A 13,910-nucleotide genomic window follows, 5' to 3' on the forward strand; every position below is an offset into this window, starting at 1 on the left:
GGATCAGGTCTACGACAAACTGCTGAAAGGTAAAGCTAAACTGAAGAAAAACATCCAAAAGTTTAAGACTAACAAAGCAGAAATGCAGGAGATGATGGGAAGTCTAGAAGAACAGAAAAAGGTGTTCGACGAGACAAAGAAAAGCTCTGAGCAGGATTTAATAAATATGAGAAAAGCTCTGGATGACGAGAAACTTCTGCTTGAAGCTAGTAAAGAAAACCTAAATATGCAGAGAATTGCGTTCGAACACAAAAAGACTGAAACCGAACAGGAGATAAGAGACACCATTCAAATGCTGCATGATGAGAAAATGTGTCTAGAAATTAGAATTGAAAATCTTCACAATGAGCAATCTGAGTTTGAACACAAAAAGACTGAATCACAGCAGGAGATAAGAGACACCATTCAAATGCTGAATGATGAGAAAATGTTTCTAGAAATTAGAACTGGACATCTAAACGAAGAGAAACGTGAGCTGGAAGCCAGATCCCAGCTCGTGGACAAGCAGAAGGCTACAGTTGAGGAAGAAAGGCAGGAACTTCAGGAACAAATGATTAAACAAAACGATGAGAAAAAGAAACTGGAGGAAACGAAGATCAAATTGGATCAGGTCTACGACAAACTGCTGAAAGGTAAAGCTAAACTGAAGAAAAACATCCAAAAGTTTAAGACTAACAAAGCAGAAATGCAGGAGATGATGGGAAGTCTAGAAGAACAGAAAAAGGTGTTCGACGAGACAAAGAAAAGCTCTGAGCAGGATTTAATAAATATGAGAAAAGCTCTGGATGACGAGAAACTTCTGCTTGAAGCTAGTAAAGAAAACCTAAATATGCAGAGAATTGCGTTCGAACAGAAAAAGACTGAAACCGAACAGGAGATAAGAGACACCATTCAAATGCTGCATGATGAGAAAATGTATCTAGAAATTAGAATTGAAAATCTTCACAATGAGCAATCTGAGTTTGAACACAAAAAGACTGAATCACAGCAGGAGATAAGAGACACCATTCAAATGCTGAATGATGAGAAAATGTGTCTAGAATTTAGAATTGGACATCTAAACGAAGAGAGACGCGAGCTGGAAGCCAGATCCCAGCTCGTGGACAAGCAGAAGGCTACAGTTGAGGAAGAAAGGCAGGAACTTCAGGAACAAATGATTAAACAAAACGATGAGAAAAAGAAACTGGAGGAAACGAAGATCAAATTGGATCAGGTCTACGACAAACTGCTGAAAGGTAAAGCTAAACTGAAGAAAAACATCCAAAAGTTTAAGACTAACAAAGCAGAAATGCAGGAGATGATGGGAAGTCTAGAAGAACAGAAAAAGGTGTTCGACGAGACAGAACAGCTCTGAGCAGTAGATCAGAAACGAGTTATTCATGGAGACAGAGCAGCTGGTGAGTGAATTGAAATGAAAAGCTAATTACTGAATAACTTTTGCTGCACACAGGCTGCTTTACACAGCAGCTCTTGGTTCAGCAGGTTACGTCTAAGTTACCCTAACCCTTACTCAACACATCAGCTGGGTTTCCTTAGATAGAAAATGTTTACATTTGATTAATAAATGAATAAAAATGACACATAAAATAAAAAATACATAAAAAATAAAAATAAACTAACTCTGCCAGAGTGTCCCTTTTGGGTCACGTCTGCCAGTCCCAAGCCTGGATAAAAGAGGAGGGGTTTCATTTGTGACACAAAACAAAAACATGTTTTTATTTCACACTTTTTGTCTCCCTCATGAGAGTATTCTTCTATAGGGAGCCTGAGAGTCCTCTCTTTCCAGGCGGCTCATGAGTTCCCAGGAAGAATGAAAGCAAGTGAACGGGGCTAAAAGAGACATTTTCTAATCTGCTTTGCCTAACGCCCTGAGTCACACACACGTCATACTTCAATTTAAATGAAAAGTAGGATGTGTGTTTCGACCATGCCATAAACTTGAGATTTGGTAAGTAGCAGCTAAGCTAGGGGAGAGGAGATTCTGTGTTGACGTCATACATGCGACGCACCGACATTTGATTTGCAGTCATGCTAATGACAAATTTTATTGAGCTACTCTCAAAGTACGTGACTGGCGTGGTCAAAACACACTTCATTACCTTTCATTTAAATTGCAGTATATAACATATGTGCGATTCAGGTAAAGTGGATCAGAAAATAGCTCTTTTAGCCCCGTTGACTTGCATCCATTTTTTCATTCTTCCGGTGAACCGTGAGCCGACCGGAAAGGGAGGAGACTTAGGCTCCCTACACGACACACGGCCACTAATGCTAGGTTATTATATAGTTTAGGCATCATTTTTATGTTGTAATTTCTAATAACTAGATAATTCCTGAAGATATTTTAAAAGCAACCTGCCATCTGACACAATGAGACATTTTTATTGCGGTGTTTTAAAGCGCACCTCCACCCGCCCTCTTCGATGACATAATTGAATGAATAATTAACTAATTAATTAAATGGCAGGCCAATTAGAGAGGCATTCTTGCTGTGTTTTTCACTAAATACATCACTAAATGAATCTTGGGGTGACGTTGAGGTGATACATCACACTTCCAAGACCAAGACATTGTTTTCATGTGTCTTATGTAGGGGTATAGTACTCTGCTTTCTTTTGAATTATTTGACAATAATCACTAATTTCGTAACTAATGAGTTAGTAAAACAAATCGCGTTAGACACTGCTTCCAAAAGAAGCACATTTCATTACCATTACATTACAGTATTTTTTTCTTGGATTGTGTGAATCTAAAGTCTCAATGAGACATGCATCGGTCTTTTACGCAGACTGGTGCCTGGGTCCTAATCCTGATCCCTTCGTTTATTTAGTCACTGGAGCTGGCTGCACATGTCCTCAGATGCATTTTTCAAACATTTTTAGTTTATAGGGGTGCGACGACTCTGCTCTCTTATTCTTTATGATAGGACCTGTTTGAAAGCGAGATGTCACAGCCATCTCAAGCCGTTTTAATCTCATGAAAAAAATATATAAGTCAAATAAATAATTACACCCCCCACCCCACCACCACCACCTTCTGAAACAGATACACAAGATGGAAAAAAAAATATATCAGTTGGTGATCGATAGGTAACATCCGCCGATATTGATGCATCCCTAATTGTTAGACATTATTTTTTCAGCGAATCTGTTTTTGGCAGACAGCAAGCTCAAATGGTGGCGGTGGCAGCCTGAAGTGTTTCCATCCAGTTGACCTAAATGGTAAATACAATCAAATAAACAGATTACAATTAAAATTTAGTCAAAGATCAAAGGTAAAAAAGATCAAAGGTAAAAAGAAGTTACTGGTTACTTTTGGTATTTGATTTTTAATGTGTCTGAGTTATTTTCATTCATTGCGATCCAAATACATCAATGCTTTCCAGTTTAACACTGGTGGTCGCCGATACACATGGACATTGGGCTGAGTCTGCTCCTTAATGGTGAATGGCTGCAGTGGGTGGCCGTCCACGGCCGTGATGCGAATGTGACCGGTGACAGGAACCAGGGATACCTTCAGCTGGGCGGCCTGGCCACGCTCCATAAAGTCATAGGCAGCCCCGGTCAGGCAATCGCCCCTGGGAATGGGCAGAAGGCAATTGAGCGCCAGGTAGGACACCCCCATGTCCTCCTGGTGGTGGTGTTTTCTGGCCATTTGGGACATGCGGCTCGCCGGTGTTGGGGGAACCACAGTAGGCACAAAGGCCCTGGAGCCAGCGTCTTTCTTGTTCTGAACGGGGCAGACCTCCAAGGAACCTCCATAGGTTCCGCAGCTTGTTGTTCCTCCGGTAGGGGTTGTGGAGGTTGGCAGGCAGCAGAGCTGCCACTTCAACCTTTTGGTCTTAATGAGGATTTTGAAATGTCTATTTCTCTAAATAATAATATATTTGTTGGATTATTATACATATATATTATTGCCTTGCTCTATGATGGCTTTTTTAGCTTGATGCCTGCAATGTATTAATCTCTTCCTTCGGTTTTTATAAGATCCTGTAAGCTTCTTGTGCCAGTCACTATGTTTTGTGAATGGGACTCCATCCCCCATAATGCTTTGTTGTGTGGAATTAGCACAGGTGTATTACATCAGCAGTTCTTCTTATCTAGGAACACTCTGCATGAACATGCACAATTCCTGATGAAGGTCTTTTGACCAAAAGCTGGAGAAGAATAAATACTATATCATCACAGACTGAAGTGTATGGATTTTGTTCCTCTAAATGTCACTTTGGATAAAAGCATCTGCCAAATAAATAAAGCATAAACAAATGTACTTTGTTACTTTCCACCACGGATTTTTGATTATAATCAGTCACTCTGAGTTTTTCATGCAGGCTGAACATTAAAACAGTCTCCTACACATATCTCCTGCATTAGCTTCTGATACGAAATAGATGTTGAAATGCTAGGATTTGAAAATCCGCACACTGTGATGTCACTTTGTGAATTTGCATTCATGGCCTCGTCCACCTTTGCTCCGCCTATCCCCAGGAAGGCTTTTTACATTCTTTTTGCAGCGAGGAGGAGAGAGCGGAAAGTGAGTTGGTGACAGTAACTTTGCAACATGGCTGAACGTGTTCTGTTAGCCAATCAGAAGCGAGGTGTGTGCATATCATTAACAATAATGAGCAATCCTGCTATTTTCAGCCCCCCTCTGGACCAACAGGAGCCTCATAGCTTTTTAAAATCTCATAATGTGTTACTTTACAGTAGAGAACACTGCTAATGTATTGAATATACAAATAAACCACACCTTTAACATGTGGGGCTAGATAAATTCCTCAATTTATCCAGCTTGTTGTCATTGCAGCACATTTAGATAACACCTTTGTCTAAAACACGTGTCGTCATTGAGATGCTGAGTCATATTTATGACTGTTTTTCATAATCAACCAAATTCTCTAGGAGGAGAACATTTAGCAGCTCCTTCTGTCTGCCTGTGTCTGTACAGGATCTGCTCGGGTGCAGGATCGGCTCGGGGTCCTTCGACTGCCGATGACGTCACATTATTGCAAATCTACTCGGCTTTCACACACACGTGTTGGAAAGACATCAGCAGTTTTGTTAATAAATTCTTGTTTGTTAACACCTAAATGTTTTCTTTATAATTGTAATTTGTTAATAAAACACCATATTATCTTTGTTTTGTAAAGAATGTGAAACTGCATAAAACCAACATCAGACTGACAAAACATAGAACAGTTCTTATATGTGAAGCCATATCTGTTTGTATTAATGTGGGGTCCATCTGTATATTTCCTTAATTGTTATCTAAATACATTCTTTGACTCAAAATATTGCTCGGTGTCTTTCAATAAAGTTCTTATATTTTATTTTGCCCCATTTCATCAACATCAAGAGCTTTTGAGGGTCAACGTTTATCATTTGCTTATATTTTACATTTCCTTTAAAATTCAAACATATTTTCTCCAAAAAGTGTTGATTTTTGGACTACAGGACTACAACCGCTAAGACTACGACCGCAAATTTGTTCTGACCAATCAAAATCATAACGTGATAACGTAACTTCCGTAAGCTTCATGTTCAGCCAATCAACTACTTTGACGTCATCGGCAGTCGAAGGACCCCGAGCCGATCCTGCACCCGAGCAGATCCTGTACCGACACCGGATTGGTGCTGCGCCTGCAGTGATGCGGGCGTTATACCGGTCTGTCGGGGTGAAGAGAGAGCTGAGCCGGAAGGCGAAACTCTCGTTTTACTGGTCAATCTATGTTTTCAACCATCATCTATGGTCATGAGCTTTGGGAAGTGACCGAAAGAATGAGATTGCAGAAACAAGCCGCCTAAAATAAGTTTTCTCCACAGGATGTGCTCTCCTTTAGAGATAAGGTAAGAAACTGGTCACCTGGGAGGTGCTCGGAGTAGATCCATTGCTTCCCCACACTGTGGACCCAGTTGAAGTGGCTCAAGCATCTTGTTACAATGCCTCCTGGACATCATCCTGAGGAGGTTTTCCGAGCATGTCTGACCAGAAAGAGACCCAAGGGAAGATCCAGGACATGCTGGAGGGACTCGGCTGGCCTTGGGAGCTGGGGAGAGGGAAGTCTGTGCCTCTCAGATTGGGCTACTCTTCCTGCAAACCGACCCCTGATAAGTGGAGGAAAATGGATGGATGGATTTTGGCCCTTACCTTGAAAGTGGACAGCCCATGCTGCGTTGAAATCACTTCACATAACTGTGGATAAATGTGTAACTCTTTGTTGTTGTTGCTGACTTGTTTTAAAGTGTTCTGTTCAATACATAGAATTTTTAAAATCTTTTAGTGATTAAGGTACCTGCAAGCCTATTTTGTGATATCCCCTTAGACTCTCTCAAAACAGTCTCTAATTTAAAAACATGGGACAGACATTAAAATAAGTATTGATGTGTATACTGTATTAATACTAACTGCCCTTTATTCAGGAGTTCTACAGAGTTCAACAAGTTCACTAATTTAAATGTCATTTTCCACATTAGTCTGTCCTTGGAGAAAAGAAGATCCCATTGTTTGGTCTGGCAGAAAAAGGGACTTACATGTTAGCAGAGTCGTAATTCACTGCCTTTCTAACAGGTGTGAGAAAGTTCCCGGCTACATGAGGGTGAATATCAGCGAGTCTTGGAAGATCCCTCTCCAGATGTGTGTGTGGTTAATAAATATCAGCTTCTCATAAGAGGGTTTAGGATTCCCCTGACAGAAACCAGGATGTCCCAGAGTGTGGTGCACCGAGTGCTATTTGTGTAACTTCACATTTAAAGTATCCTGAGTTCAAAATGAGTCTAAGAAGTGCGTCACAGGCTGTTCTACACAACGCTCGAATTACTATGATCAGATAACATCAACTTAGTTGATATAAAACATTATTTGTTTGCATTATATACAAATAAAATAGGTTCCTTATCTTTACATGGTTAATCATGACTGCAAATCTTCACGCTTGTTAAGTTTCATTTCTTCAAAGGTCCTTTTTCAATCATCTGACTTCACCTGCAGCTTTGTGAATCAGCGTTGACGTGGCCTTTGTGCTGAAAGCTGCGACTGTAGTTTCTGTTTGCCAAAACGGTCATATGACACTTCAGCCACCTACCATTCAAACTCAGATGCATTGTGGTCAATCATAAATAGACACGATGAATTGTTCTGGAAAGTCTGTTGTTGTAGAAAACACTATTTTGTGTCTGCTGAAACTAAATATCTTATGAACACCTGTGCAAACCTAATCAGTGATCTCAGTGAGTTGAACCTCAGCCTTCATTTCAAATTAAACACAAACTACTCCTTCAACACCAATGCTAGCCTCTCCCTCCTTTTATATGTTTTCTAATCTGATCGTGTTTGACAAAAAATAAAGAGCCACACAGTTCGTCTCCGCACATCAGGTCTCTGACATGTCAGATTGTGTTGGATCACAGTGATATCACGGAGAATGACCAGAGAAGAAAACACTTCGTGGAACACTGCTGCATCCATCCATCCATCCATCCATTTTCATCCGCTTATCCAGAGTCGGGTCGCGGGGGCATTCGCCTAAGGCGAGAGGCCCAGACTTCCCTCTCCCCAGCCACTTGTGCCAGCTTCTCTGGGGGAATCCCAAGGCGTTCCCTGGCCAGGTCTACCTTTAGGTCTCCTCCCGGTTGAACGTGCCCAGAAAAGGAGGCATCCTGACCAGATGCCCGAGCCACCTCAACTGGCTCCTCTCGAAGTGTTGGAGCAGCGGGTCTACTCAGAGCCCCTCCCGAAGACCGAGCTTCTCACCCTTTCTCTAAGGGAGAGCCCAGCCACTCTTTAGAGAAAACTCATTTCGGCCGCTTGTATCCGCAATCTTGTTCTTTCGGTCACTACCCAAAGCTCATGACCATAGGAGAGGGTAGGAGCGTAGATCGACCGGTAAATCGAGAGTTTCGCCTTCTGACTCAGCTCTCTCTTCACCACGACAGACCGGTACAACACCTGCATCACTGCAGATGCAGCACCAATTCGCCTATCGATCTCACGCTCCAGTTTTCCCTCACTCGTGAACAAGACCCCGAGATACTTAAACTCCTCCGCTTGGGGCAGGACCTCATCCCTGACCCGGAGAAGGCATTCTACCCTTTTCCGAATCAAGACCATGATTCTGCAAGTCACTGTCAAAACCTTAATGTCTCAGTGTCTACCCAAGCAGAAAAGACTGATACTGTATTCGTTACTGTTACACCTAATGAAAACATGGTTTCCCACCAGTGATACCTTGAACATACACAATAATTCTATGCTTGCATTCACACCATTTATTGGTATAACATAAAAAAATAAAAATGCTTCTTGAAGACACTTGATAGTTTGGTTGTTTTTATCCTCATTAAATGACAAATATAAATATTTCAGCTGGCTGTCAGAGTTTAAGCATTGACAAAGAAGCTCCTTGACACTAAATATCTATTTCTACAAAGTTCTTAAGTTAGCCACATCTGGGCTCAGCCTTCGTTCGATTTGGACCTTTTTATTCCAGCGGACATTCCTGCATCTTGGATGGAGTAGTTTTCCTCGGTTTTCCATCTGTTCAGAAAACTAGTTTTTTCTTCATTACAGCTGAAAAAAAAGTACAAGGTTACTGAAAACATTTTTTTAAAGACTACAGTAACTAGAACTCTGTTTTTAAATGCAGAACACAAACATAAGTAATCTGTACAAAAGCCATCTCTGGTAAATCTCATGTAGAGCTTTCTACGACGCTGTGGGACAGAACACAAGAGTCAAACCCACAAACCAAAGGAGGGGCTGGAACAGCTTTGAACCTCCCACTAACACACGCACAGGCTCTACTTTACTCAAACATACATTCCCACCACTCACTAAACTGAGAGCATGCTCTGCCCAAATATAATCTGAATTTCTAACTTGAGTGTTAAAAGCAGCCAACACCCACTGAATTGCTGGGTTCAGTGTAGATTTATGACTTCAGAAGCAAACCAGGAGAACAGATTATTAAGTAGAGATTCACAACATGCTCCTCAGATCTATTTCTGACAGGGATTTAAACCTCGTTCAACAAGCACTTCCTGTTCTTGCTGCTCAAACTGTATAAACAAGTTAACCAAAAATAACCTGGACTAGATTTAGTTTGTTATAGATGCAAAAACAAAAAGGTTATTGGATTTTTATTGAATTAAAGTTAAATTTAGCCAAGAAAACGTCTTGGGCTGCATGGTGGCGCAGTTGTTAACACTGTTGCCTTGCAGCAAGAAGGTTGCAAGTTCGAAACTCGGCTGCGGCCTTTCTGCGTGGAGTTGCATGTTCTCCCCGTGCATGCGTGGGTTTCCTCCGGGTACTCCGGTTTCCCCCACACATCACAACATGCCCTATAGGTTATAAATTGTATGTTGCTTTGGATAAAAGTGTCAGCTAAATAAATAAACATAAAATGTAAAAGTTAGTAAATTCTGATCACTTGTTTCCAAGCCTTCTATTTTCCTCTTGAGCCCAGCTGTTTCGTTCTCTCTCAAAGCCTCGGCTGAGCAGTTAGGTTGGGGGAGTTGGGGACCAGGAGTTGGACCCGGCCGATTACTGAAGTATTTCATCTTTAGAGCCTGAAGAACAAAGAAAACAACATCAATGTGGCAGATGTTGCCAAATTAAAGCATTCTTAAGTGGAACTGTGTGACGTACGAATACATGTTTAATTACTCCTGTCATCAGTGCACTTGGAATAGCGTTAGAGATGCTCTTATAAAACTTTAGCAAAACGATTATAGATGTTTTCCCCAAGGGATTGTGATAATTGTGGAAAATGACGTTTAAAATATTACTGGTACTTTTAGGCACAATTGAGAGTTTTGCTTGCTTTTAGCACCCCATAGTGTCTGTTTAATAGAACCAAAAGCGAAACTTATCTCCTTGCTGTGTGCTTGTCTTTAACACCTTAATCTAACAGCTGAAATTTCTCCACAGCCTTCATTAGTGTCTACAGGAGGGATTCATCACTGAATGAAACAAATCAGCTGTGTTCATGATCCAAACCATGCAGGAAATGTGCTGGAGGCAGACTGCAATGCCAGGTATGTCAGCGCAGACCAGACCAGCACTCAGAAGTTGCAAATACGGTATTCTGGCCACAGAGAGTGGCTGGAGTCGGAGTTACATTTCATTAAAACTGTAAAAAGGTTCTTTTAGCACATCCTGGCTCAAGAAAACAATTTAAAACATAAAAAAGTTGTATAGTATGACTTTAAAACACTGAAAAGCAGCTTGAACCTGCATTTATTTGTATATTTATATACAAAATACACATCCAAAAAATAAACAACAATCTGACATTCTGTTATTTAGAGTAAAACATCTGATCTTACAAATATTTCTCTTAATAAAACCAACATGTTAATAACATGAGAACAGTGATGCTTGTACCTGTGTAGCTGTGGTTCTTGTTGAAGGGCTGAAGGTAAACAGGCCCTGTAGGAGCTCAAGTAAATCGTCACCAGCTGCACTAAAAATGTGCTCGAGAGGTGTGCCAGGAAATATCTTAAAGGACACATAGTCTGGTAGACTTGTCATTCCCTGGAGAGACAAATAAATGGTTAGAAGAATCCCCCATCTCACTCAAACGATGACACTAAACTGGCAAAACTGATACCAACGGGCCATGTTTCTTCTGTGGGTGTTCCTAAGGCCTCAAAGATTTTGGTCAGCTGGTCAAGATCAGAGTCTCCAGCGAGGAATGGTATCTGCAGCAGAGGAAACTATCAGGACAGACCTAAAAGAACAGCATTGCTTTACTATGTGAAGTGAGGTTTAAGTACCCGAAGTAACAACTCAGCCAAGATGCAGCCCACAGCCCACATGTCAACACCCACTCCATACATCTTGGCACCAAACAGGAGTTCAGGGGAGCGGTACCACCTAAAAAAACGATGACAGAAAACATACAGAGTTAAATGTTTGATCTTTAGTGTAGAGGTGAGAAATTCTATTTTGTAAAATTAGATTAAAGCCAACAAAACGATCGTTGTCATTACTGCAGCGGCTCTGACCTGGTAACAACTTGATGAGTGTAGATTCTGTTGGGGCTTCCAAAAGCTTTGGCCAATCCAAAATCAGCCAACTTCAACACTCCGTTACTGTCTAGCAGCAGATTGTTGGGCTTCAAATCCTGAACGTATAAAGGAAAAAAGAAGCAATAATTCTAAATAATAAATCACCTCTGTGCATTTGCAGAATACGACAGAGTGGTGTTTAGGTGCTCGTACCCTATGTAGGACCCAATGTTGGTGCATGTACTCTAATCCTTGTAATGTCATGAGGATGTAGGCTTTAATATTGGCTGGAGTCAAGACTAGGCTTGTGTCTTTGATGATAACCTGAAAAAATAAAACGCACACAAAAAAATCTAAGCAAAACAACAAAAAATATGCTTATCTGACCCACACAAGGAAGCTTTAGAGAACTGAGATCAGACCAAACAGCTTCACTTTAACTACTCGACAAATCCCCAAAATGTCCGTAAAACTAAACATCTGTAGCTGATAGTTTAAACATTAACTGACTGAACCTAAAAATGTTTACAACATTATTGAAAAAGAATAGCCTCATAATTCACACATGCCTCCCCTAACTGCTGCCTGCCAGCTGCTAATGGCATAAATGTATTTGAGCCAAGAAGAGAGTGATATTGATTATTTGGAAGCACTTTTGTCTTTTTATTGCATCAGTAAAGTCTAATGTGTCTGAGGTGTGCGTCCGTCTGGAGTCTTGCACGTTAAAACGGAATGAAAAAGGAGAATGGGAGCATGAAAGAATAATTTTACTTTCATTTTAGTTGCTCCTTTTGTAAAGACATTTGATCTTGCAGCACACATCCTTATGTTACACGTTTCTCCCTAAACAAAACCTTAAACATCACAAATGTTCTTTATTTAATTCCAAAATTAAAAAGTCATTGAGGGAATGATTACTAGTGGTCCACAAATGCAAAAAAAAAAAAAAAAAAAAAAAAAAGAAGAAGAACGAATTTAACCCGACACAACACATGTATATACAATTTTATAATACCATGATTATTGTCTTTTTAATCAAAATTAGACCACAATTCTGTAAAGAAGTCACTTTCATTACTTACTCATTTGTATAAAAAAGTGCAATCATAACCACCTTTTCACCAAAATCCTGGGGAATGTTTAACTGAATCAATTTTTAAAGACTTTTTTGTTCTTTAAACCCTCAACCAAAAATTAAGCCTTAAATGGGAGAGCTATTTTACACGCTGATTGCTTATGATACTTGGATATACAGAACTAAAGTTAATTTAACCCTAACCCGACTTAGTGAAGACCATTTAATAGTACTTAAATTACAGGGGAAAAAAATCTAGTGCAAATATAAAAACAAGCTGTATGAATGTTCTATTACAGTGGTTCCCAACCTTCTTTCCATGGGGACCCACTTGCCTGTATCCAAGATGAGCCAGAACCCCCAACCACAACTTCTTCCAGCATCCACACATTAAAAATGATTAATTAAAAACTTTACACAGACATACAGATATTTGATTATACATTTGGGTGTGTCATTTGGATTTTAGAAATGTAATTCTTACAAAAACTACCTTGGTATTCTCACAACCTGAGCACAGACACATTTGTGGGGACCTCCAGCAATCCTGAGCAGGCCCCCATGGGGGGTCCCAGACCCTAGGTTGGAAACCACTGTTCTATTATATTAATGCGGAACTTCATCATATTCAGAAGTAATAATATCAGAGGGATAATTGTGCATATAATCAAAAACAGGAGGCAACTCACCTCCAGGTCTGTTTCCATAAAATCAAACACCAGGCTGATGTTTGATTTATGTCCAAATGCATCCAACAGCTACAACACATAGCACAGTAAATAACCAACACTGCATTTAAAAGAAACAAATTAATAACACGAGAATACCAAGATGCCTGATCAAACACACAGTGCCTCTTAAACGTTCAGACACACATCTACCCAAATTAAATAATTAGGTTGATTTTTCCAGATGTTTTACTGGAAATGTAGAGGACATAAATGCATGAACATAGTTTGAGTACCCCAATGATATTTGGATGATGCAGCTCCTGTAGCAGTTTGATTTCCCTGAGAGCAGTCCGATTTACACCTGCAAGAAAAGAACATTTATTTTCAATAAGATACAGCACGAGTGTTTGGTATGTGTGGGGCACAGGTGTGACTATGACTTACCATCTTTAGCTTCAGTTTTGTGACCAACTTTTATCTGAAAACAAGCAGATAATCAAATTTAACCCCGAACACCACAGTGTCCGATTAAAGCAGAAACTTCACTTTTTTTGTACCTTTTTGATGGCAACTATTGTGTCTGTCAGTTTGTCTCTGGCTTTGTAGACTGTGGCAAACTGAAGAGATGAAAGAAAGGTTATTAAAGGAGAGCATACAACGCGCTGAATGCTTTTAGAGCTAGTGTGATCACACCGAAGCTGCTGGGGCTTTGTTGACATTAGCTACCAGCTAACGCTTGTTATCAAGTTACTGAAAACGTTAAACAACAAAGCAAAAATAATAAAAGTGAGCGAAACGAAGAGTAGATATCGAAAACTTTGAAATAATTCTCTGCCTACCTGACCCTCTCCGAGAAAATCCAGTTTCTCGTATCGTTTCGCTCTGATTTTTACATCAAGCGCCATGGTAGCTAGCAGTAAGCTATCTTTTGGTCTGGTTAAAGGGCCAGAAAACTTCTTCCGGGGCAAAGGTGTCAGGCTTTAAAACTGAGCAACTGCGCCATCTACTGGTCAGGCTAAAACAATTTAATGTCAAAAGATGTGCAATTTTTTGGTTGAAAGAACACGTTCAGAATGATTTAAAATATAAACAGTTATTTAATACAAACTATGTAGGAATTGTTGTGACTTGTTCAGTCCCAATTAATGTCACCTAACT

General features: G+C 40.2%; 1 protein-coding gene across 2 annotated transcripts; it reads right to left on the minus strand.

Moving 5' to 3' along the window:
- Positions 1 to 8,249: 8,249 nt before the first annotated feature.
- Positions 8,250 to 13,708, minus strand: cdk7 (cyclin-dependent kinase 7). Of its 2 annotated transcripts, XM_015972546.3 has the most exons (12): positions 13,592 to 13,708; positions 13,310 to 13,369; positions 13,197 to 13,230; positions 13,046 to 13,113; positions 12,771 to 12,839; positions 11,220 to 11,330; positions 11,004 to 11,122; positions 10,773 to 10,872; positions 10,611 to 10,697; positions 10,381 to 10,530; positions 9,425 to 9,563; positions 8,250 to 8,565 (listed from the first exon to the last, which is right to left on the minus strand). In XM_015972546.3, the coding sequence occupies exons 1-12, from the start codon at positions 13,655 to 13,657 to the stop codon at positions 8,537 to 8,539; spliced, it is 1,032 nt and encodes a 343-aa protein (XP_015828032.1). In that variant the 5' UTR covers positions 13,658 to 13,708; the 3' UTR covers positions 8,250 to 8,536. The 2 variants fall into 2 exon arrangements, with proteins under 2 accessions (XP_015828032.1, XP_015828031.1); XM_015972545.3 differs by lacking the exon at positions 8,250 to 8,565 and having other exon boundaries at positions 9,238 to 9,563.
- Positions 13,709 to 13,910: the final 202 nt, after the last annotated feature.

The sequence above is a fragment of the Nothobranchius furzeri genome, chromosome 17 (genome assembly GCF_043380555.1).
Source record: "Nothobranchius furzeri strain GRZ-AD chromosome 17, NfurGRZ-RIMD1, whole genome shotgun sequence".
NCBI lineage: Eukaryota > Metazoa > Chordata > Actinopteri > Cyprinodontiformes > Nothobranchiidae > Nothobranchius > Nothobranchius furzeri.